The sequence below is a fragment of the Triplophysa dalaica genome, chromosome 2 (genome assembly GCF_015846415.1).
Source record: "Triplophysa dalaica isolate WHDGS20190420 chromosome 2, ASM1584641v1, whole genome shotgun sequence".
In the NCBI taxonomy this organism is placed as follows: domain Eukaryota; kingdom Metazoa; phylum Chordata; class Actinopteri; order Cypriniformes; family Nemacheilidae; genus Triplophysa; species Triplophysa dalaica.
Genome location: NC_079543.1, coordinates 25,365,716 through 25,389,182, shown reverse-complemented (window position 1 = coordinate 25,389,182; position 23,467 = coordinate 25,365,716). Strand labels below are relative to the sequence as shown.

The following is a 23,467-nucleotide window of genomic DNA, read 5'->3' as shown; positions in this document are numbered from 1 at the left end:
AACTTTAATTATTTGTATTTAATTGCGTGGTATTGCTACCAGTCCTTTCCTTAAAATCAATAGAAAACAAATGTTTCACATGGCCAAGGTGGAACCAACATTAATTTATTTTGTCATAAAATCATGAGTCGGTGGACTTCCTGAACACAGACATACACGTATATTCACAATGGAAAACCCATCCAATTTAGTTTTTTTTCTAGAAAAATATATATATGAATATTAAGAACAGACAATTAATTATTTAACAAAGATAATTGTTTAATTTATTTATCAACTTGAGTATATTTGCTGAGTTGATGTGTAAATCAGCATGTTTGGGAATTTAGATAAATTATTGCATAACAATTGTGTTGTTTCACTGAAATGTTAGTCTTTGCTAACTAAATTACAGTAATACAATAAAAACAATGACTCAAATCTTTAATAGGGATCTGTTTCTGATGAAATCTAACACACTTAACAGTATGAAAGACAATAAATAAATAAATATTAAAGCAAATCAACATCAGTTAAAAAATTGATTTCCTTAAAGGGACTGTTCACCCGAACTTTCTGTCATTCCAAACCTGCATGACTTTCTTCTGCAGAACACAAAATAAGTTATTTTGAAGAACGCTTGTAACCAAACAAAATTGACCACTATTGACTTCAATTATAAGGACACAAAACCACTCTGAGACATTTCTCAGAATAACTTCCTACATGTTTCACAGAAGAAAAAGACAACACGAGGATGAATGAATGATTTTGGGGATGTCCATTGCACTTCATAAGGCAAGTGAAGGTCTGGTCCTCCACTGCCCTTAAAGATGCTTTGGTCATGCACGACTGTTTTTGTGGAAGTGACGATGACCCTCTATTAGATCGTGAGTCTAATAGGGTGTTTCCGAACTCAAACCTCCATTTAAAATGACTTCACAAAGAACTGCAAACCTCAGGTGATGGTTAATCAATGAGCAAATAGTAAGTCATTGACTGGTCCTTTATTCTGGTTCTTGAGATGTTACATGCTACCATTGCCCTCTGATTGGTCAACAATTAGTAACAAAGAGGAAAGTCAAACCCGTTATAACAAACCGTAGTCAAGGCTGTTAAACCTTTACAAAGAACGAGCAAAATTAATAGGAATGAATGAATATGTCTGAGACTTCCAGGAAATGAAGTTGGTGACCAGCTGAAGTTCAGTTATAAATTGGCTGCACGTACTCCGGCGGGAACACGCCCACTCTGCCGCGGCACCGCCCCCTCCAGCACTGGGCGTCCGAACAGTCGAGCAGGTCGATGACATCACCGCGCAAGAAACGCAGGTGAGTCGGATGATGAGGTGTGAAGTCGAAGAGCGCGTGGGCGTGACGTGGCCTCTGGGACAGAAACACATGTCAGAGATCTTCAGTATCAAGTTTAGTTTGGTCCTCGACCAACATTCCTATCAAACGAACACAGTCCTGACCTTTATCCGTATACATCCGAACCTTAAACTTGTCCTTTAATCTAATCCCAAAAACTGAAGTTTGGTAGAGAAACATGAAATTACGGGAAATGTGTAAGAATTCTTCTTACATGTAGTGAGCATTCGGGCTCTTGAAGGAAGACGCTCCTCTCTCTGGCAATACTGTTGATTTTGTAAAAATTCACCAGTTGGTTGAGGGAGCTGAAGACTTCATCCCATATAAAGTACTGACCCAGTCCGTCCTTCAACACTTTAAAGTGCTGCACGTGGTCTCCATAACTAGTGAGAAAGAAAAAGAAAGTGTAAGAGTTGTTTACCCGGAAGATAAGGGAGTAAACCTTGTCTCGACTTACCACATGAATCTGGAAGATAAGAATGTCATAATATCGGTGATCAAAGTTTGACAATCACACAATGATCTGGAGTCACCCAAATACAATGTTAAAACGTTTAATGATATTAAATAAAACTCTGAACAAGTCTGTGCTGGTGAGATGTGAAAATGATGAATTATGCTAGATTAAATGTTTCCCCATTCACTTCCATTGTATGGACATAAAAACAATTCAAGTGAATGGGTGCCCGTTAAGAAAGGGTGGTGAGTAAATGATGACAGAGTTTCCATTTTTGGGTGAATTATTCAGATTAATTATTAGTTTGGAGTATAAACAATTTAATATAATGTGAAGTCTAGCAATAAAAATGCAGCCACATATAAAATGGACAAAACAGAACCCAGGATGACACTGGACCGATCCAAACACAGAGACGTTCACATGCAAAGATATTAATACACAGCAGGTACAATTCCATTCAGTTCAGATGTCTCGTGGTGCCCTTTTCACATCGTTCCAAAGATGCATGACAGAAAATGCAAGTTTTACTTCAAAACCAGACTAGTAGCAAATGATTTTAATGAATAAAATATAGATAATACTAATATTATAATTAAGAGACAATTGATTTATTTTTTTAGTTTTTCTGAATGTACTATTCAATGTGTTAAGGTGAGTTATCAATTATTGTTATCAAACTACTTACAAATTTTCTCCAGAATTTCAAATACATTTATTGTTTCTATTTGCAGAAAACGAAACCTGGACAAACAGGTGAAAGTACCTGAAAAGATGCTCTGTATATTTTCAGACCTCAAATACTGCAAAGAAAGTTTGACTTTCACTTTTAAGCAAAACAAAAGTAATATTTCGACACTTCAAAATGATGTCAGTTATTCACTTTGCTGTTGGATGACTTTATGTGGTTTTGTTGAAATTTAACAGACACTGGAATGTCCACCACACATCTAGAAATGCTGCTCAAAAGAAAATGTATAAAAGACTGATTTAATTTATTTTTTCTGCGGCTGTACTTAAAGTTGTATCACTTTAATCCAACTTCAATAACTAATGTCACCTTAAATTATTAAAGCATTTTATATTTAAAAAGGAAAGTCTAACGTTCACCTTTATCCAAAAAGAAACACATTTAAAACCAGCTTTTAATCGTTTCTGGCTTGCCGAGAAATATGTAAGCGCTGATGCACACCCTGTGCCTGCGGCATGTCTTCAATCACATGTGGACTCCACCCTACCACACCTGCTCTTAATACGGGCTCACACATACACACACAAACGTCAGTCACCCCACTCAGAGCTACACACTCCACTCTGCTTGTTCAGACAGAAACACTGTAACAGAATGAGGAATTGCCTAAAGGATGTGGATCTATGTGCGTGTTTGTGAGTTATGTTTGTCACACAACAAAAGGCACATTTAGGAAAAGCAGGCTGGGTCACCCTTCACAATACAATACACTTGCCATAAGTTAATAATTAACAAAGACAAAATTCTCTCGCAACGTTCAGCTGATTTTTTGGAAGCGTTTGGATTAAGAGGCCGAATAGAAATTTAATCGCATTGTGTTGATATCTTTAGATTCAAAATACTTCAATGCGTCGCATATCTTTCAAAGAGCGTTGTGCATTTTTTTCTTTAATCATAAATCATTCAGATTCAAATGTATTTTGATTGTACATATTTATTACTGCTGTCAATTTATACAAAAATAACTAGTCAATTAATCATGATTATTCAAAATGAACAATGACTTCAAAATGAAAATGAATGACTTCCAGTCTGTGTTTGGTAAAAAAATATTTATTTTAGATTCAATTATATATCAATATTAATTTATATGAATATTTTATTGTATATCAATTGTATTTAAAAGGTTATTGATTCTTTGTGAAGGTCTTCCAGAAGTTACGTTTGGGCCACATAACATTTGTCTATGTTGTTGCCACTGTCTATATGTTCAACATTGTTTTGTTTTTTAACATTCACTTGCACTTTCAGAGGTTTTACAGCCACCTGACTTTAAATGAATGGTGTTGACTTGGTGGGCAGCACTGAATGTTTCTATCTATTGTAATAGTAGTGTATGCATCTCTTAATTGTCCTCAATGTCAGAAGAGGAATCTCAACATCATACAGTTACTGCTGCATATAGAGTAAAATATCCAGAAATGCTGAAAAAGTCAAACTTCAAACTCATCTGTACTCATCCTACTGGATCTATCTACTGCCTTTGACACCGTTAATCACCACATCCTCCTGTCGATCCTCAAGGCTATGGGTGTCTCCGGAATGGTGCCTCAATGGTTCAGGACTTACCTTTCAGGTAGGTCATTTAGAGTATCCTGGAGGGGTGAGGGTTGCAGTCCCAACATCTTGATACAGGGGTGCCTCAAGGCTCAGTGCTTGGGCTGTTGCTCATTTCTGTATACATGACATCCCTTGGCTCTGTCATTCGGAAACATGGCTTTTCCCATCACTTTTATGCGGATGATACATAACTCCACCTGTCATTTCAGCCTGAAGATCTGATTGTTTCTGCACGCATTTCAGCATGCCTGAGTGACATTTCGCTCTGGATGAAGGACCATCACCTGCAGCTGAACCTTGCAAAAACAGAACTGCTTGTAATCCCGTCCGACCCTAAACTCCAACACAACTTCTCCATTCAACTGGGCTCATCAACAATCACATTTTCCAGAACGGCCAGAAACCTTGGAGTGGTGATCGATGATCACCTAAACTTCACAGATCAGGTTGCCAGCACCACTCGGTCCTGTAGATTCATCCTCTACAATATCAGGAAAATTAGATCTATCATATCCGAGCATGCTACGCAGGTCCTAGTCCGGGCTCTTGTTCTGTCCAGACTGGAATATTGCAATGCACTACTAGCTGGACTTCCTGCTTGCACAACCAAACCTCTACAGATGGTCTAGAATGCAGTGGCAAGAGTGGTCTTCAATGAACGGAAGAGAGCACACGTCACTCTACTCTTCAATAAATGCTTGCTTATTTAAGCTTAGATGAACTAAACTTGGCTCTGTACACTGCAGTAGGCTTTGTGAGACACGTTTTTATTGATCTTATGCTTTTTGTCCCAATGTTTGACCCAATTTTTTCGATTGCTTACCGAACTTGAAGGTCGCTTTGGATAAAGCGTTTGCTAAATGACTAAATGTAAATGTTTAGGTGACATCATAAAGTATTAAGAATCAGGGGTATGTAAACTTTTGCCCTAGGATATTTTTTGAAATTCTGTTATTATTCTTTAGTGTGAACTTTATGTTAACATTTCTTTAGTGAAACAACTTGCTCAGGGCAGGACTAAATTAAAAAGAAACCTTTATTTTCATAAAACCTTATTTTTCCAAATGTTTCAGCTTTTTCCAGATTCTGCAAGGGGTATGTAAGCTTTTGAGCACAACTGTATCTGATTATTACCTCTTTTATTTATAGCTCCTAGAATTCTTCATTAAGAGCACATTGCTTTAGACCTCTGAAGATCTGACCTAAAATATGTGACAGAAAATGAAATCAAGGCAGATCATGCAATTCAGAGCACAATGAAACCAACCGGGGCATGTCTTGTGTTAGCAGCATAAAGCCTCCTAACAAGCTCTAGAACCTCAGGCCAGCACAGATGTTTCTGTGTGTGTTTACATGAGTTAGAGGAAAAATAATTGAAGATGAGTGAAAGACTAATAGGTGGTTCTAATAGCAAATTGTTACATAAAATATGAAATATGTGACCCTGGACAACAAAACCAGTCTTATGGGTCAATTTTTCGAAATTGAGATTTTTACATAATCTGAAAGATGAATGAATAAGCTTTACATTGATGTATGAGTTGTTAGAATAAGATATTACAATATTTGGCTGAAATACAACCGTTTAAAGCTCAGGAATCTGAGAGTGCAAAAAAGCAAAATATTGAGAAAATTGCCTTTGAAGTTTTTTAATCAGGTGCACTGTAGCAGGACATCCACTCACAAAAATAAAGTTTTCATATATTTAAGTTAGGAAATATACAAAATATCTTCATGGAACATATTTACTTAATATACTACTGATTTTTAGCATAAAAGAAAAATGGATAATTTTGACCCACACAATGTATTTTTGTCTTTTACTAAAAATGTTCAAGTGCTACTTAAGACTGGTTTTGTGATCCAGGGTCACATATAGACAGTTTCAGTTTCAGCGGCAGCAACATAAACAAAACATTAATGGATACTTCACCCAAAAATGAAAATTCTGTCATGAATTACTCACTATCTAGTTATGACAAACCTGTATACATTTCTTTGTGTGGTTGAACACAGAGGAAGATATTTGGATGAATGTTTGTAACAGTTCTTGGACCCCATTGACCCCAAAAGTGCCCCAGAACTGTATGCTGTCCTACATTCTTCAAAATATCTTCTTCTCTGTTCAACAGAACAAAAAATACATAAAGCAATTTTTCCTACTATGGTAGTCCAAGAACTGTTTGGTTATAAGCAGTCTTCCAAATATCTTTCTCTTTGTTCATCAGTTCTAAGAAATGAATGCAGATTTAGAACAACTCTAAAGTCATCCAACGTCAAATGCTTCAAAGCAAGTATTTTTGGTCATTTCTATATCTAAAGGATTCAGAGTACTGAACTGTTTAAATAGGTTTCACAGAGCTGGAAGCAAAGAGATTACATCACAGCCGCTCTAATTAAAGTACGTTAATGAAGAACCAGATAGGGTAACAAGGACATACTTTAACACACACACATATGCAAGTTCAATCATGTTACTGATATTTGTAGCATATGTAGGGAATAAAACAAGCTTTTATAATTAACACAGTACATGAAGTGCAAGCGATTGTGGTCTCTTGTGTATAGGTTTCATTTTAAGGGTTGTATCTGACCTGACAGACACTGAGAATTCTCCAGGAGTGCTCTCGCTGTCCCTGATAAGAAACGCTCCACACTCCAGAGGTCTCAGACGGTTTTCCGCATCCAGACGTGAAATTCCTCCCACGAACCACCTGTCAAATACATGATCATCACTTCGCACTTCATTGTCATAAATTAAAAGGGGTCTACCATATACAATTTTTTCAACCAAATTGGTTTGTTTGGTTTTTAATTTTATGATTGTCCCACTGGTTGTTTTTAAAACATTCATAGAAGAATGGCAAGACACACAAAAATATATTAACCACATACAGTTTTACACTTTTAGCATCTTTCAGCACCTATATTCTTTGTGTGGAAATATATGCACACTCAATATATTATATCTTTTTAAATATATGTCTTTTTTCCCCGTAATGCAATAGTCATTGTCATTTCAATATGGGAATTTTATCTGATTCATCTGTTAAATCTCTGAATGAATGGGAGGTAGGAAGGCATGAACTTCTCTATTGAGGTCAAGACACAGCATGTCTACTTGGATTTGCTTTGGATTTCGACTTTGTCTGTCTGACAAATTTCTTAGTCATCCAGGTTGAAGAACTGCATGGTAAGGGATTTTAAAAACATCCCTACATAGCAATCTCATTCCAAGTCACGCCGGAAGGGCAAACCCATAGTTGTTGAGTCAGAGAGGTTATATGCCAGGGACTTCCCAAAATGGACAATAAATGAAGCCATTTGCTTAGACAGCGTTGCTTGGGATGACCCAGATTCATATAATGTGAATATATGGCATTTAACCATTTTACAAGTGCCTAACCAGAAACTACCTACCTGTAGATCAAGGCTGGAACTGTGACAATAACCATCTGTTGAAACTCATCAAAACACAAATCTTTTTGATAGATGTTAAATAAAAAAGTATGTGTTCCTTCACAGTAGTTGTGGTTCCATCTACCGTACGTGTGTGTGATACTTACGCATGAGGTCTTACATTGATATAGTTCTTCGGTACATATCCTCGTATGCCCTGCAGCTCAGCTGTGTACCAATTTGGATCGTCATCCATATTTGCGACCTAAAATGGGCAAGATTACACAACATGTATTGGATTTAACGGGTGTAATGTGAATTGTATTGATATTAATGGGAACTAAAACGGCCTCAATGGCTTCGACTGGTATTGCTTTAGGGTTCTATAGAGAATGTGAAGCTGACGTCTAGCCATATGTTGCATGTTGCAGTGTCGCCGCCATCTTGGGAGGTTAACACTCCACTGCTATTACTTTTTTGATTTGTAATGTTACTTGTTTTGTTTGATATATGATGAAATCGAAAGTAAAAGAACAATGGGCTTTTCCTGAACGACTCTGTGTAAGGCTTGTGAAGTTTTTAACACAAGACTGACCTATCATAGTTATAATTTCCTAATCAAACAAGAAAACAAAACACTGCATTTAAGGCACTAGCAGCCATCCTACCAAGATGGCGCAACATTCAACCCGGCATGACGTCGATTAACAAGCTCTTTTGTTGGGAATTCATCGGCTAGACATGAACTAATGGAACACCATGAAATCCTACTGGAATAAGGCCCAAAAACCAAAATAATCGTGTAATGGTTTTACACATATCGTATAAAATTTGTTTATTTGTGGTGGAAACCATTCGCAAAGCAGTTTAGGTGAGATAAATACACTGTGTTCTTTCAAATTCAGCATTAGATCAAAGTCGTTTATGAACACGTTTTGCAAGTGAGGCTCAACTCACACAACTTACTTAAAAGCAAGCAAGCAAGTTAATTTACCAATTGTGTAGTGGAAAAGTAACTTTCAAAGACCAACAACAGCACATAGCAAGACAACAAATGGGTTAAAACAACCAACCAGTGCAAACTATTGGCCTTCCAATTTATGTTAAGATAAAGCAAAACAAATGTTTACTGGCTAAAGTTAGAGGTGTGTTAACTTTGACTAGTAGCTACAGGATTAGACACGCCCCTTCTCACAAAAACCTCCCCCGCAGAGAAGCTCGAGTCGCTTCTTGGTCGCCGTTCGGTCGGTTCGATCTCTTGCTGTCACAAGGTAAAGTAAACATCAATTCTCAGGGCTAACTTCATCTTAACACCGCCCTTATACTTAGCCTTTAGTTGCCAAAAACAACTGCTGAAATGCAGCGTTCCCCATGACAAACCCATATTTTACAAACTCCTTCCACTTCCTGTTTTCCATATATGGACTGTCCTGTCAACGGCGCAAAAATGATTTACAGGCAGAAAGCGCCTCAAAACGATCTGGTGAGTAAAACAATAAATTTGACAGGTCGTATTATTGTTTACATTCCTCAAGGCTCATAACACCTGTTTCAGTGATAACGGGATAAAGACAACAGGTGTCTTATCTTATTTAATCTGTTTTATCTTATTTAAGCAGATTTGTAAAATGTAGGCTAATGTTTTACTTAATGCTAAAACCATGGAACTTGTAGTCAAACCATAATAACCGCAAATTTGCCATTGTCTTGTGACAGTAACCATAGTAAGCAATAACATACTATAATTTGTTTAAAGTGGTTATTATGCAACATAGAATTATGAAATATAAAATAATTTAAAATATGGTTTTTCTCTGCATTTGTAGCACAATATATTGAAGTCCTTTCAAGACGACCTCATGAAATGCTATTCACTTTACTACATGCCTAATGTAAGCAATGCAAATTTTTGGTTATCTTGATAATACGCTGTGTTTGTAAAACACGTATGAATCACTGTAAGCACACGTACAATATGATCCAGCATCCTTATAGTATCATTGTACACATGCATACAGCACACATGCTTGCACTCACCTTCAGGATGTCCCCCTTCTGAAAACTCAGCTCATCACATTCTGTCGCTCTGAAGCTGTAAACTGCATCAGCCTCCATTGAAGGAAAAAACGACTAGCAGCAAATTGTGCTTGTAAAAAAGAAAGTGTGAAGAGGCAGAGGAATGAAATGAGATGCCAGGGAAGAGAAACTGGTGAGATGATTAAAGATGATGAGATGTGGAGATGTATAATGAGGCGGATGAAGGAGTGGAGTAATATGAAGAGGAATGATGAGAAGCCTTCTGGAAGGACAAAAACATTGAATGAAAAACTGAGCAATCGAAGTGAATATGAGAGAATATGAGAGAATGTGTGTGTTCGTGAGAGAGTGGGGGGTGTAGTGAGAGAGGGAGAGAGAGAGAGAATTTGAAAGGAGATCAGATTAGTACATCAAATACCTTATATTCAGTCATTAAACCGCCTTAAAACATTTATACAATACATTAGCGGTCATTTTTCGAAAAACATTTGACTGAATTTGTATCTTTTGGTCTTGGATCTTTTGATCTAAAGGTTATGCAAAAGCCTCTTAAATATAAGTGCTTTCATGTGAATTTTTTTACGTAACTAAAATTTAAATGATATGGGATTTTCCTCAGTGAACATTAAAGAGCTTGCCAGGATTAGCCTCAGGATCTTGGATAAGAAAAGAGCTGCATAATCTGCAAACTACTTTAAAGGATCTATATATAAGGTAGTCTTGATTTGTTGAACATTTTTCCCACATTTCTATTTTGCAGTTTTGATGGAACTCAGTCCAACAATACAACCTTTATAAGAAGCTTCTACTACATTTGTTTAGCTATATGCAGGAATGGAAATTGGGGGGGGGGGACGTGTGTAAACGGAATCCATGGAGTGAATTTTAGGGGGTATAGAATTCCATCTTAAAATGTAGAAGATTTCCTTCTTTAATCCATGAGAAGGCCTTCAAACGCTATGCAAATTTCATATAGTGGCTGTTTTTGCACTAAAGGTTTAAAAATATAAATTATGCTCACACTAGAGTCCCTTCAGTGAATTTTTATAATTTCCTCCACTGGCTATGTGTATAAATTTTATATGTAGGTTAAAGGAGCAGTGTGTGATATTATGGAGGATCTATTGACAGAAATGCAATACAATATACATAACTTTGCTGTACTACAGTAGCCCTAAAAGGGAATTTCGTAAATACGTTATCTCATGCGTCAAAGATGCAAAAACATCCATATTCTGTGTCAGCCATCGTAGTGCTTTCAAAGAGAGGTGCGAGGGGTGGAGTGAGCAGTTGGTTGTAATTCGTAACCTCAACACTAGATGCACAAACGGGACCATTAAGTTTTGTGTGGCTTAGAGATGACATTTAATGTCACACCCTTAGAGTTTTTCTTTCTCTTGATACAGCTGGATAATTTGTGCTGTTTACCTTAACGTCTGCGTGTGTGTGTTTTGGTGATGCCTTCAGACTCTGTATGTGACAGCTGACTGACAGTTGACATTTTTGAGAACATGTGCTGATGACCTCCCCACCCCTGTAAACACACACAGACTGATGTGAAAAACTGTCATAGAATCAGAATGAATGAATGACAGCACCTGAGTACAGAAATCTTTTTTAATTTAAGACATGTGAATGTTTCTCATATAATATAAATTCTTTCTTCCTCATTAGAGACCTTTAGGCTTGTCTGTGGGGGAAGCTATATCTCAGCTTCACACTCGGTTGTTTTCTTTCCTACACTGTAAAAAATTCAACTCACAAAAAGTTAGACTAATGATTATCTTTTAGTTAACTGGACAAATAAATGCAAAAAAGTTGGCTTAACCAGTGAAAAGAAGTTGGTTCAACAACCGTTGGACTAACCTATTATTATTTGTAAATTCGATTAATAAATGCAAGTTAACAACCAAAGAAGTTGGGTTGGAGGTTGGAGCATGCGCATTGTAACGATCACGAGGTTGGCGCATGTGCAATGAAGCGCGCGCCAACGGACAGATTCAGACTGCTGGACGGAGACATTTTAGCATCTTCGTGCGAGACTAATGGATCTACTCACAGCCAACGTGTTTCTGCTCAAAGCCATCGTTTTAGGTAAGTAATAAGTAGGCTATATGCATTGAAGTATTTTGTAAAAGTAGCATGTATCTGCTTGATCGCAGAGCCGTGGTTACGGCTAGTTATGCACTGTATAATTTTTTTTTGCCACGAGGATGCTTAACTTTTAACAAGTCTCCCAACTTCAGCAAATAGCATGTAAAAAATTTAGAATAGAACCTGAGGCAATCGTGGTAAGTTAAGTTAAGAACAAGTTTGTTTATTTCAAAGTAACTTTGACGTTATTGCACTGACACATTTACTATTTAATTTGGCAATTTTTGCAATACACAAATATAAAGAAATATTTTAAAGTCGACTCTTTATCTTAAATTTAAATTCACACACGCTTCAGTGGCCTAATATTAGAATTTTAACGTTTCAGACTGAGATCAGAGGCAATAAACATCTGCAAAAAAATTCCTGTGTCCTTCGAAGCCTGGCTAGGCTCTCACGTGTTTTGCAGACTACTTCGACGGTGTCGACAAGACTGCAATCGTCTCATTTAAAGTAAGTATCATTTTATGGAGTTGATTTAGATTTAATATTATTAACAAATACATCAATGAATTTGAACTGATTTGCAAATGTATTTTGCTATCCACAAATATGCATTTAAACTTGTGTCTTGATCTGTTGTAACACATTTGAAGCCAATTAAACAATGTTACAACCAAGACCTGTTTTATTTCTATCACCAGTTATGTAATGAGTTCAAACGCATCACTAGTGTGGACCTCCTCGAAACATTCAGAGCATCAATACACCAGCACACTCCGCAACTCCTCAAGCCATACAGAGCAAGAAAGGGGGCATTTGGAACAGAAATGGAAGATCTTCTCAACAAGCTTGATCAGCAGGTAACTTGTTAATGTCAAAGTTACCAATAGATAGATAATTTAAGAAAACAGATTATTCAGAGCCATTTGCTATTTTATTTTCTATAAAGAACATTTTCGGAAGATATTTTTGTAGGAATATGACAATGTATGTCAAGTGTTCACTAGCTGATTAGACTGATTTTGGCTCTGAACTTAGTATACTGCATACAATACTGATTTCCTATTAAACACATCTAATTTTATTCATTGGCTCATTAGCAGAGGCTTTATGACTTCAAACATACATGCAAACTCATAAAAAGTTTAAATTAATAACAATAGTTTTTTGTTTGTTGTTGTTTTGTACCCATTTTTTTAGACCACAAATATTGTGACTCACAGAAAGCAAACCGTCCTGGAAGGTCTCCCCATGTTTCTACGAGAAGATTCCTCTGTACTTTTTAAAACATGGTGAGTATGTTTCATTACTTCAACAGATATACAACATCTTGCCACATGACCATGAGTGATTAATAGGAATGTGAATTTTTGTGTTAACAGCAAACAGATTGTTTTGATGATTCATTGGATCATTTTTGATTCAAAGTATATTTTTTCAAATACAACATGAATTTGGTCAATGATTGGGTATGAAATTTATTACAGTTAACATGACAGCCTCAGTCACCAATCACTTATATTTTGTGGTAGATTTTGCAATAAATCTGAATGACTGAAAATATACCATCATAGTTGTTATAATTGCTTTTTTGTGATATAGCTTATTCAGGTTAGTACTAAATCAAAAAAGAGCCAATTGTAATTTGTGTATTTACTATATAAAATGATAAACATCTTGCTGATTCTGCAAATGGGATGCATACCTAAGAGCACATTGTTATAGGATACTTTATAGTTCATTTTTGTTGTTGTTGTTTGTTGGTGTCAAGTGATATTGATTTATTCTTTTTATTATAAGGACAAGACTCCAGAGGACAGACAGACCAGAGGGATGAAGGTGGGAATCCTTATTGTAATTGAAGATGATGCCCCCCACAGCACACTGCCCAGTGTCACAAAATTTGCTGTTGTGTTGGAGGAGGTGATTGTACTGAGAGATGCTCCAGACTTGCAGTCTGCACTTGCACACCTGTTTGGCCCTCTGTTTGCCTTGGACTTTGAGTACCCAAAGCAACGGAAATACACTTTTGAGGTTATTGAGAAAGTGTTTATGGAGATGGGCACTCATTGCTCTGCTAGGGTACAGACCCTCAAAACTAAGCTATTACTGTGAGATGCATTTGTGAGATGTTTGTATCTTACATTTAAGATGCAAGTAGATAGTTTTTTTTTTTGCAATTTGCTTGCATTTTGTGTGACTCATTTTTGTTTAAACTGTTAACTTGAGGTTGTGATAAACATTGGTGCCACTGTTTCAGCACTTACAGCACAAACGTTAACTTGCACTTATGGTATAAAGCTGCTCAGTTGTAACATATTCAGTGTTTACAATTTAAAATGTAAAACATTTAAAAGATAGAACATTTAAAGTATTTATGACCAGTTGAATGTTAACACTTTGAATGTAAAAGTACTCTTTAAAAAAAAATATTCTTCTGCCCTACTCTTTTTTTATTTCTTTTTTAACGATAAGGAGTATGGCTAAAGTGGTAAACATTGTTTGTTTTTTCCATTTCCTGCTGGTTTAAAATAAAAACCTGGACCAAAATATCAAGCCTGTAGTATCTTAATTTTTAAACCTTTTAATCAACATCTTTAGTCAACTGAACATACTTTATTAAGTCAAGTGAAAATAACATTAAAAGTTGAAATTGTATAATTTTGTAAGTTTTTTTAACTATAAAAACTCAATCAGCTGAACAAAAGATTTTAAATTGGTAAACATGTGACTTTACTCAGTGAATTAAGTTAAGTGAACTACTTTGTTTAAAAGTTGAGTAAACTCAAAAAAGCTGTGCAGCAAGTTGCCTTACAATTTTAAGTTATGTCAACTTTAAATTTTTTACAGTGTACATCAACAAAGAGAGAGCATTAAAAAAGAAAGCAATGAGGCAAGTACACTCATATGAATTAAGCTTTTTGTTTAACGTGACGATATCTTAGTGTTGTGTCACTAAGTGTTTTAAAAGTGAGGGGTGGAGTGAACCATTGGTTACAATTCGCAACCTCGCCGCTAGATGCCACTAACATTCAAACCCTGGACCAGAGTCTCAGACTGTCATTTTTTTTAAATCTATTTAATTTAATTGTCATTTTCATCTAATTTTATTAGAACTTTTAATATGTCAAATTCACTATGGTTAAGCCACATAAAATTACGGTAGGCCTACGTGTGTGTACAAAATCAGGATGGCACCACCTCCTCCTCATTTTGAGCCAGAAAACACCCTGTTACGTGTTAACATGGGTCGAGTATGTAGAAAAACTCTGTCTTTGTGATATCTTTGTTGTTAGGTGGCATGGAGCAGATATTTTCTGCATCACTCCGTGCGCTGTTCCAGTCTTCACTGGTCTGGGGTTCTTTTGACAGTCCTGTGTGCAGCGAGCCTGATAACCTGCCACATCATTGATCCAAACAGGTACAACATTTACATAAATGCATGCATTTGCAATAGTGCATGCACATTTAAGTGATGTGTTTGCCATAGAGATTAATGCACAAGTGTTCGGCTTACACAAGTGTAAGTAAATATAAATTAATATGTTATAGTGAACTCAGTCATCAAAAGGTCTTAAAGAAGCCACTATAATTACTTTATATGTCTAAGAATTGTTTTTTCATTGGTAAAATCCAAGATTACTTTTGCATTAAAACTTTCTTAGTGCATCTGTATTGAAAAATGTGTAGCTTATCATGCTAACATACACTATCTTGTTGTATGGTTGTCATAGCGACGGCAAAGCTTTGATTGGCGGATGCACATTGCTACTGCTTCTTCTAACTGGGCTGATTGCCATGACGACCCGGCAGGGGCTACAGAGAGGAGATGCCCAGCAGAGAGGAGACTTTACTCAACACTTTACAGGGTTTGTAACTCACGTGCACCCTACTGAGAACACATTCCTCTTGCATCATTCATGTGGTTTTTATCCTCCCCAGTGTTAACATTGTCAGGCATGCTCGGTCCTGCTCATAGACATTCATCTTCTTGTCTAGAGGAACTTTATATTGCTCTGTGATTGCTATTTTACAGCTAGGTTCAACTTTGTACGCAAAGTTGCAAAGTTCAGTACGCATACTGAAATCTTGACTTGACAGATTTTGGTATCTTTGCAGGCTTGGGGTCGTTTGTAACATTGTGAGGATCACATTTGAAAGCCTTGAAGAGCAATTGAGATTGAAAGAGATTTGATGTGTCTTCTAATGGGTGCTGTCCTCCCTAAAAAAAAAACCTAATTGAGACATTTGGATTAAAATGAAAAATAGACATAGGTGTGGACTTGGCACTAGGTGGTTTGAAGAAAATGGTTTCATGGTTTGAACTGAAGTAGGTCAGATCCCCAGGATCATGTTTAATCCATCTTGATTTTGACAAATCATAACAAGACAGAAAACAACAATCAAAGTCTTTGGAGGGATTATAGAGTTCTTGAAGCATCCTTCATCAGATTGGCTGAGAGGCACAGAGGACCTGTTCGCCCCGCCCTCCCCTGCCGTGTCACGACAGTGGACCTATTGAGATGGCAAACTGGTCAATCTACCTATCAGTCTTCCGGTGGAGGGTGACCTCATCTTCTTAGCGGCGAAGCTCTTACTGATTTTAGGGGAATTCAGATTAGCGCTTACATAACTCAGTTTGTTTTTATTAAAGATGAGGGAGTTTTTGGTTTCCCTTCAAGCCAGTGTCACCATTTTTGGATTCATTTCCTTATTCTATGCTATGCCTGAAACTTGACTTCCTCCTGAGAGTGAAAACAAGAGCACCCAGTTTCAGCTTTGACTGAATTGTGATGTTCTCATTTTTTGTGTCTTCTCTGATCGACGGGGACAGAAGAGGAACACCTCGTCCTGTCTAGCAGTGACGTGTCTGGTCACCTCTCCTCCCCCCCATCGCCATTGGATAGCGAAAGGCCCCGCCCACATCGTTTGCTCCAACCACAACTCTACAGGGCAACGAAGACTCCAGCAAAGACCGAGGTGGTGCACTAAATTGATGGAAACAGCAAATCTGCATGTGACATGAACTCTCGGTTATGATTCAGCTCAGATGTTTATCCCAAAATTGAATCGAAACGGATGACAACAACATGATATTAACCAGCAGTATTAGTATATAATAATCAAATTGATGTGGGTGCCATACCTTGAGCATCTAATAAGAATTGAATGAGATCACCGACCTTTGATTGCAGATCTGCGTCAGGATTATTATAGTCAACTTAAACTATTAAAGCATTTCTGTTCATTAAGAAATCACAATTATTCAGAAACGTTACATTACAAAATTGTATGTTAAGTATGTTGCCTTAGCAATACACTGGAATAAATTTAACCTTAGGCAGTAAAATTATTAGCCTAATTAAACTACTTAAATTAGAATTAAAAATATGTTAAACCTTTTATAGCAATAATGAAAAATACATTTATTGGTGCTGTCAAATCAACTAAAGTAATGTTTGTGTTTCTATAATATATGTGTTAGGCGTGTGTGTTTATATGTATATAAATGCACACACATACATGTGTATATATAAAAATATTTAAATATACATATATATATATATATATAATTAAATATAATTTACATTATGTATGTATATAAATAGATATTTATCATATTTCTTAAATATAGCAATTTATTTTTGTGTACTATACATATACATAAAATGTACACATCACACATATCGCCGCTGTCCTTCTGAAACCTCGTATCCATATTTCATGGTTTTCTTGTTGCCATAAATCATTATTATTAGTTACCCTTTATGTTTGTCACTGCATTTTGCAAACATCTAAACAATAAAAACTATTTAAAAATAGTGCTTGTCAACTCATAAAAAGTACAGTGTTTTTTCATTTCCTGAAGCACAAACATTTACTTTGGAATCGATTCGTCCAAATAATAATGATAAATGATTGACAGCCCATTTATTGAGTAATAAAAAACAAACCTAAGATGTAAAAACATAAATGCCAATTCAATAAATTATTGAAACAATAAAAAACTAAAATAACTGATCAAGCCACCGTTCACATTTTAGAGTGATCTCATAAGCAGTTTTTCATTCCTATACGTTTGTTCATCACTTATGTTAAAGAGAACAGGTTTTACTGTAACTGACAACAGCATTGTGTTTCACTGATGTTCAAGTATCCTTCATGTATAGAAGTCATCTTTAAACTCTAGCTCATCTATCAGTCATAGAAAAGTAATCCAGGAGGAGGAATTATGAGTTTAAGTACTCAATATAGAATTACAGCTCATCTGAGTCAATGAATCATCTTGTAATGGCATGGCATACATCATCATAGACAATAGCAAATTATATACTGTAGTATACACCAATATACACTTCAATATGCACTTTGTAACTGCTGCCTCAGGGAGTTCACAAGAGCTGGAGTTATAGAATTTGCCAGGAATTTGTCATGACGTTTGATTAATATGGATCTTGTTCCATAGGAAGTTTCTAAGCAGAGACCCGTGTCTGTTTTAAATAATGAGCGTTTCACCGTGCACAGTTTACTTGAGAGAGAGCCTGCCATGTTTTTCCTAGTGAAACTCTTTCATTCAGATGCATTGTTTTTATCATTGTGCATAAACCATATACTCATGGCCTTGGCATTGCAAGAACCACAAAGAAAAAAAATATTGTTATGTTTGTATATGATGAGTGCTGGTAACAGGTAATATGGTATCGATTGATGGTATTTACATACAGTAGTACTCTAAGCAGTGTTGGGCAAGTTACTCTGAAAAAATACTGAATTACTAGTTACTGATTACATATTCAATAGTGTTATTAGATTACAAACAACTTTCTCCAAAGGTATTTAATAAGTATTACTAATTACTTTCTATATCCTACATCAACCTTGATTAGTAAAGTTATTCAAGGATTAACATGAAACGGCTCTTTTAATTCATTCAAATAAATAATATACAACTAAATTAAGTAGTATTATTAACTGACCAAAGTATTACAAATGTGAGATTTTGACATTTAAGTGGATTTTAAACTTAGACATTGAATTTTAATGTTAATTCCGCTATTACACACACATATTACACAAAGTATTGCGTTTAATTACATCAGAGGCGACTGTTATTTAATAACAGAAACAATAAGAGTAATCCTTTACTTAACTTTTTCAAGGGAGAATGCAGTAACTACTTATTTAGTAACTTGTTACACCCAACACTGACTCCAAGGCACTGAAATATAAAGGTACACAAACATGGTATTATAATGGTAAATGTCCAAAAATTCTTTCATTTTTTATTCACCCTCATGTCATTCCAAAGGTGAGTTTCTTTCTTCTGCTGAATGAAAAGCAAGATATTTTGAAGAACGTTGGAAATCAAACAACATCGCCCCCCATTGACTTCCATTGTATTGACACAAACCTGCTAAACCATTTCTTAAAACATCTTCTTTTGTGTTCCACAGAAAAAAAAACTTGTATACAGGTTTTGAATGACATGACGGGGAATAAATGATGACTGAATTTGAAAAGACTTTATCTTTCATAACACCATGGATGTCCAAATACCGTACAGTACTTTTGTCAGAAGAAAGACCTAACATTTATGTTTTTATAATAGAGTGCAATATAACATATTTTGAAGAGTTTAGAAAAAAGGGGAGGGTTTAAATATATAAAATCTTTATTTCTGTAGGTTCTGCTTGTATTACTGAATCTCTTGAGGCTTCTGTTTGAAGCTCCTGGTGTGGGACCGTGGTCATCATCTGGAATCTGAAGATTATGCTCGTCTCATTAAACTGAAGATGTGGAAGTTGACCTGCAGGAAATGTTACTGTGTTTTGGGGTCAAACGTCAACACTGTGTCACACAGCTAGCTTGCTGCACAGTATAGGATCTGTTACAGTTAGTGATAAAGACTAGTTTAAGATATAATGAATGTACTGTGGTCCTAAATAGTATTTGGACATAATAAAGAATGCCAAACCCTCACTTGATATGGTCAAAATATGATAGCTCTTTGATCATTCAACATAATCTGATGCATATTTATAAATATATACAGCCAGTGAAAAAGTTAAGAAACCATTTCAACATTTAAAATCAACGTTTCTATTGTTGCCATTCAGTGTCTGTTGAATTTCAATACTTTTTTCATTTTAATCAAACCACAGGAGTGACATGAAGTCCTCCAACCGCAATGTGAAATACTAACAGCATGACTGAAATATGACTGTTGGGTTGCTTAAAAGTCAATATGAACTTATTTTCTTTGCCGTATTTGAAGTGTGAAAAAAATACAGAGCAACTGTTATTTTGATCCGTTTCTACAGTGTTCATTTTCTGCAAATACATGAAGATAGATGTATAAAAAGAGATCATCTTCATAAAATTTGGAAGAAATATTGTTAGCCGTTTACAGAATGAAACAAAAATGATAATTTACTAAAACACATGCCTATAAATATTGAATTCAGAAAAGCAAAAAATAATTTTGAAGTGGTCCCTTAAACTTTGTTTAAATATTCTGATTGTTGCGTAAATGCTACTTGGTTTGATACTTTAGCATTTAATGCAATGACAACCAGTTATTTCTAAGTGTGACTCAGGTGTCCAAATACTTTAGCGGCACTGTATATTTCTGTGGCCTGATACGAGTGCACTTAAGATGAGTCACAATCTACCTGCCTCGCATATCCCTGTGCTACACTGATAACATCTCACGCTCGGGTGAGGCACTGAATGTTATTCTATCTGTCTAACAGTAATACAATACTGTAATAAGACCTTTGAGCATGTCCCAGAATGCACCTGGTCAGGGTATCAATATCCGAGAATATCTATGAACAAATACCATTGCATTAAATGGACCTTTTTTTAAGAGTGGCATCAGAGGTTCGTGCACAAATGTCATGGGTTTGATTTCCAATTGAATGCAGTAAATGTCGCTTTGGTTGAAAGCATCTGCCAAATGCATGTACTTATACGTGTTAGTTATTTAAGAATTAAAAGTGTGTGTTGCAGGTGTTATGCTGTGTTGATGAGCAGGGCATTCTCTCTTGGCCCAGTCCGAACCCTGAAAATATTCGGTTCTTCAACATTTTCATCACAATAAACAGACAAAAAGAGATTAAGAGAGAATTAAAAGGGGTGGAAGAGTTTGGATCGAAACACCCCTTGCAGGATATACAGTATTATGAAGTCCTTGCTACTCACACTTTTTTGACAACATGCTCATTTTAATGTATAGATATAAGGATGGTACAGGCAAAGAAGTTGATCTAATATATTAACTTAAATGTGAAATGTCGTATACAACTGTATTTCCCATTTAATTAATCTACTCTTAGTGAAGGAGTATTTCTAGTGTATGCATATCAGGTGCAAGCTTATTATTTAATAAAACCTACCAGAATGAAAGCACTTTTTCACAAAATGCGTAATTCTTATTTAAAGGGATATATCTGATGAACACAAAGAAAGATGTTTGGAAGAATGTTAGTAACTGACATTTCTGGGACACCATTGACTACCATAGTAGGAAAAATTACTGTAGAAATTTTTGATTTACACAAAAGAAGATATTGTGAAGAATGTAGGAAAGCAAACGGTTTCTTTTATGGTATATTTATATTATATTTATATTTAGGCATTTGGCAGACGCTTTTATCCAAAGTGACTTGCACTGCATTATCCTATACATTTTACATAGGTATATGCAATCTCCTGGGATCGAACCCACAACCTTGCGTTGTTAACACAATGCTCTTACCACTGAGCTACAGTAAAACTAGTCATGGTAATCAATGGTGTCCCAGAAATGTCAGTTGCTAATATTCGTACAAATATTTTTCTTTGTGTTCAGCAGAACAAGCAAACGTTTACAGGTTTGTAACAACTTTGGTTTTTAATAGAAACTAGTGCTGCGTCCCAATTTGCCCACTTATACTATGCACCAAAAGTATGTACTGTTCTTGTTATGAAATAGTATTTACCTCCCTGGGTCCTCTGCCACCTACTGCGGATTCTCGGTAAAACCAGATTGTAATAAAACAGATTAATGACATCACCAACAAAATAAATGGGAAGGTGGAAGTTGATAAGCTTATTTATGTAGTTCTCCTAAATGTAATTGAATTTTATGATTTGTATGGAGTATTGTTTTTCCCAGATGCAACTCGCCAACTAGTAAGCATTAGCCAAACTGCATCATTGTAACTGTTCGACTATCCCTCGTAACCTGAAATCTCCATTGAAAAATTCCAGCGAAACTGCATTTTAGTCATAACGGCTAGGCTTACCTGTGTATCTGCAGGCTTCTCTGCCTCTGCCAAAGAGGCTTTCGAAAAGAGGATGAGTGTTGCTGCTTACACCCTGCCCTCCATCTCCTCCTCTGGAGACCCTGGGGCAAATTCTCCACCTTCACTATCTATGAGACACCTCCCGTTCTCACATCTCATCGCATTGCTGGTGCACCACACACACACTGATGAGATTATACACACAAACATGCATCAACACGTTCTCAAATATGTGGACCTGTCACATATAGGGACAGGAAGTATGTGACATTGGGCACAATCGAGGTTACTTTGTCATCTAGTTACATTTATCCATTTTGCATATACACACAACCTATAGTATGCATTCAGAAAACATGAGCAAATTGACCAGTTTCACCATTTCAGAATTTAATAAACTGTTCATATAATGTGTATTGAGCTATATGCTGATATTACAAAAATGTTTTTCGTTCCAAGGTGAGCTCGAGCTGTTCTCATATTTATTTATTGAGGTTAAAGTTCAGATTTTTTCTACATTTCGCGTAAAAAATGTAGTTTTAGCTGACAAGAAATCTTGACATCTGAGCATTGAAATCAATTTTAAGACGCCTTAAAAAAAGATATTTCTCATTATTTGTCAATTTTTATATTGAATAAACAATTTTCCAGTTAATATCAACCCCTGAAATATTTTATTGGGTAGAAAATTTGAGATTTTGTGAGCGGAATGGGAGGCTTTGAATATTGTTGAATAGAATGGGAGGCCTTGGAGTCAAAAAGGTTGACCCCCTTGTATAGGACACTTATTAGTGTGTCAGACTTTCGTGTCAAAGCCAGACTGCTTGCCAGTTCAAATCCTGCATTTATGTCTGTATTTATTCATTTCTGTATTCGTGCACTTTATTTATACACTTATTAAGACATTTCTTATCCTCCATAGAAAACTACCATTTGTGAGAAAAAGTAATGGAGGAAAATGCTCTGATGTAATACACGGCCACGGTAGCTGATGTTATTGATGTAAGGATGGATGAGATATATTTTGATATAATTCACTGTAAAGAAAAATGCTACAGTTTTAATAAAAATGCACAGGGAAATGACAAAATTCCACTTGGTTCCTAAATCCCCTCCTTAAAATAAAAGGACATTTTTGTCACTGAGAAGGTCTCTGTGTGATCAAAATGTGTGTCCTAATGAGTGTATTAAATGAATAAATGAAAGAGGTTCACCACTTTAAACACCGTACACCGCTCTAAAATGGGGGAGGACATTGAAAGAAACTCTGGCTTTGCCAAAGAAAACCTGCTCCCGACCAGGTTAGATACATGGAGTAAGTTATTATGATAACTGACTCTGAATAGCCCATAAGTTACCTCTCTTTTAGAAATGGGCTTGACTTACCCCGCTTTCTCGGGTTTACATACTCAGATTTTGAAACGTAAAAACCAAGAGTTTCCCTTATTTCAGTGTTAATATACTCAGAGTTTTCACTAAACTTCCTTTCTGAAATGGACCTCAGATCTACATTTGGATTGCAATTTTT

At 35.9% G+C, this 23,467-nt stretch overlaps 2 protein-coding genes and 1 long non-coding RNA gene across 7 annotated transcripts; 2 read left to right on the top strand and 1 right to left on the bottom strand.

Moving 5' to 3' along the window:
• Nucleotides 1–272: 272 nt before the first annotated feature.
• On the bottom strand, nucleotides 273–11,035 carry grapb (GRB2 related adaptor protein b). Of its 2 annotated transcripts, XM_056762330.1 has the most exons (6): nucleotides 10,982–11,035; nucleotides 9,554–9,815; nucleotides 7,684–7,781; nucleotides 6,712–6,831; nucleotides 1,564–1,732; nucleotides 273–1,364 (listed from the first exon to the last, which is right to left on the bottom strand). In XM_056762330.1, the coding sequence occupies exons 2-6, from the start codon at nucleotides 9,629–9,631 to the stop codon at nucleotides 1,185–1,187; spliced, it is 645 nt and encodes a 214-aa protein (XP_056618308.1). In that variant the 5' UTR covers nucleotides 9,632–9,815; nucleotides 10,982–11,035; the 3' UTR covers nucleotides 273–1,184. The 2 variants fall into 2 exon arrangements, with proteins under 2 accessions (XP_056618308.1, XP_056618316.1); XM_056762338.1 differs by lacking the exon at nucleotides 10,982–11,035 and having other exon boundaries at nucleotides 7,698–7,781; nucleotides 9,554–9,576.
• On the top strand, nucleotides 8,733–16,903 carry LOC130432825 (transmembrane protein 94-like). Of its 4 annotated transcripts, none has more exons than XR_008908488.1 (5): nucleotides 8,733–8,787; nucleotides 8,975–8,999; nucleotides 14,947–15,071; nucleotides 15,385–15,519; nucleotides 16,485–16,903. XR_008908488.1 is itself a non-coding variant. In XM_056762363.1 (5 exons), exons 1-5 carry the CDS (start codon nucleotides 8,937–8,939, stop codon nucleotides 16,507–16,509), a joined length of 414 nt encoding a protein of 137 aa, XP_056618341.1. In that variant the 5' UTR covers nucleotides 8,762–8,936; the 3' UTR covers nucleotides 16,510–16,903. The 4 variants fall into 4 exon arrangements, 3 of the variants coding, with proteins under 3 accessions (XP_056618341.1, XP_056618332.1, XP_056618351.1); XM_056762363.1 differs by adding an exon at nucleotides 9,343–9,408 and having other exon boundaries at nucleotides 8,762–8,999; XM_056762354.1 differs by lacking the exon at nucleotides 16,485–16,903 and adding exons at nucleotides 9,343–9,408; nucleotides 15,770–15,859 and having other exon boundaries at nucleotides 8,762–8,999.
• On the top strand, nucleotides 11,210–14,186 carry LOC130432839 (uncharacterized). The gene is made up of 5 exons (XR_008908489.1): nucleotides 11,210–11,647; nucleotides 12,036–12,160; nucleotides 12,352–12,510; nucleotides 12,851–12,942; nucleotides 13,451–14,186. It is a non-coding gene; the product is annotated as an uncharacterized LOC130432839 (long non-coding RNA).
• Nucleotides 16,904–23,467: the final 6,564 nt, after the last annotated feature.

Coding starts and splice junctions, on each gene's coding strand:
- LOC130432825 (XM_056762354.1), top strand. CDS start 8,937: ATGGACTGTCCTGTCAACGGCGCAAAAATGATTTACAGGCAGAAAGCG. Junction 9,000..9,342: donor AAGCGCCTCAAAACGATCTG/GTGAGTAAAACA, acceptor CTGCATTTGTAG/CACAATATATTGAAGTCCTT. Junction 9,409..14,946: donor CACTTTACTACATGCCTAAT/GTAAGCAATGCA, acceptor CTTTGTTGTTAG/GTGGCATGGAGCAGATATTT.
- grapb (XM_056762330.1), bottom strand. CDS start 9,631: ATGGAGGCTGATGCAGTTTACAGCTTCAGAGCGACAGAATGTGATGAG. Junction 6,832..7,683: donor ATCAATGTAAGACCTCATGC/GTAAGTATCACA, acceptor TGTATTTGACAG/GTGGTTCGTGGGAGGAATTT. Junction 1,365..1,563: donor AGCCCGAATGCTCACTACAT/GTAAGAAGAATT, acceptor TTTCTGTCCCAG/AGGCCACGTCACGCCCACGC.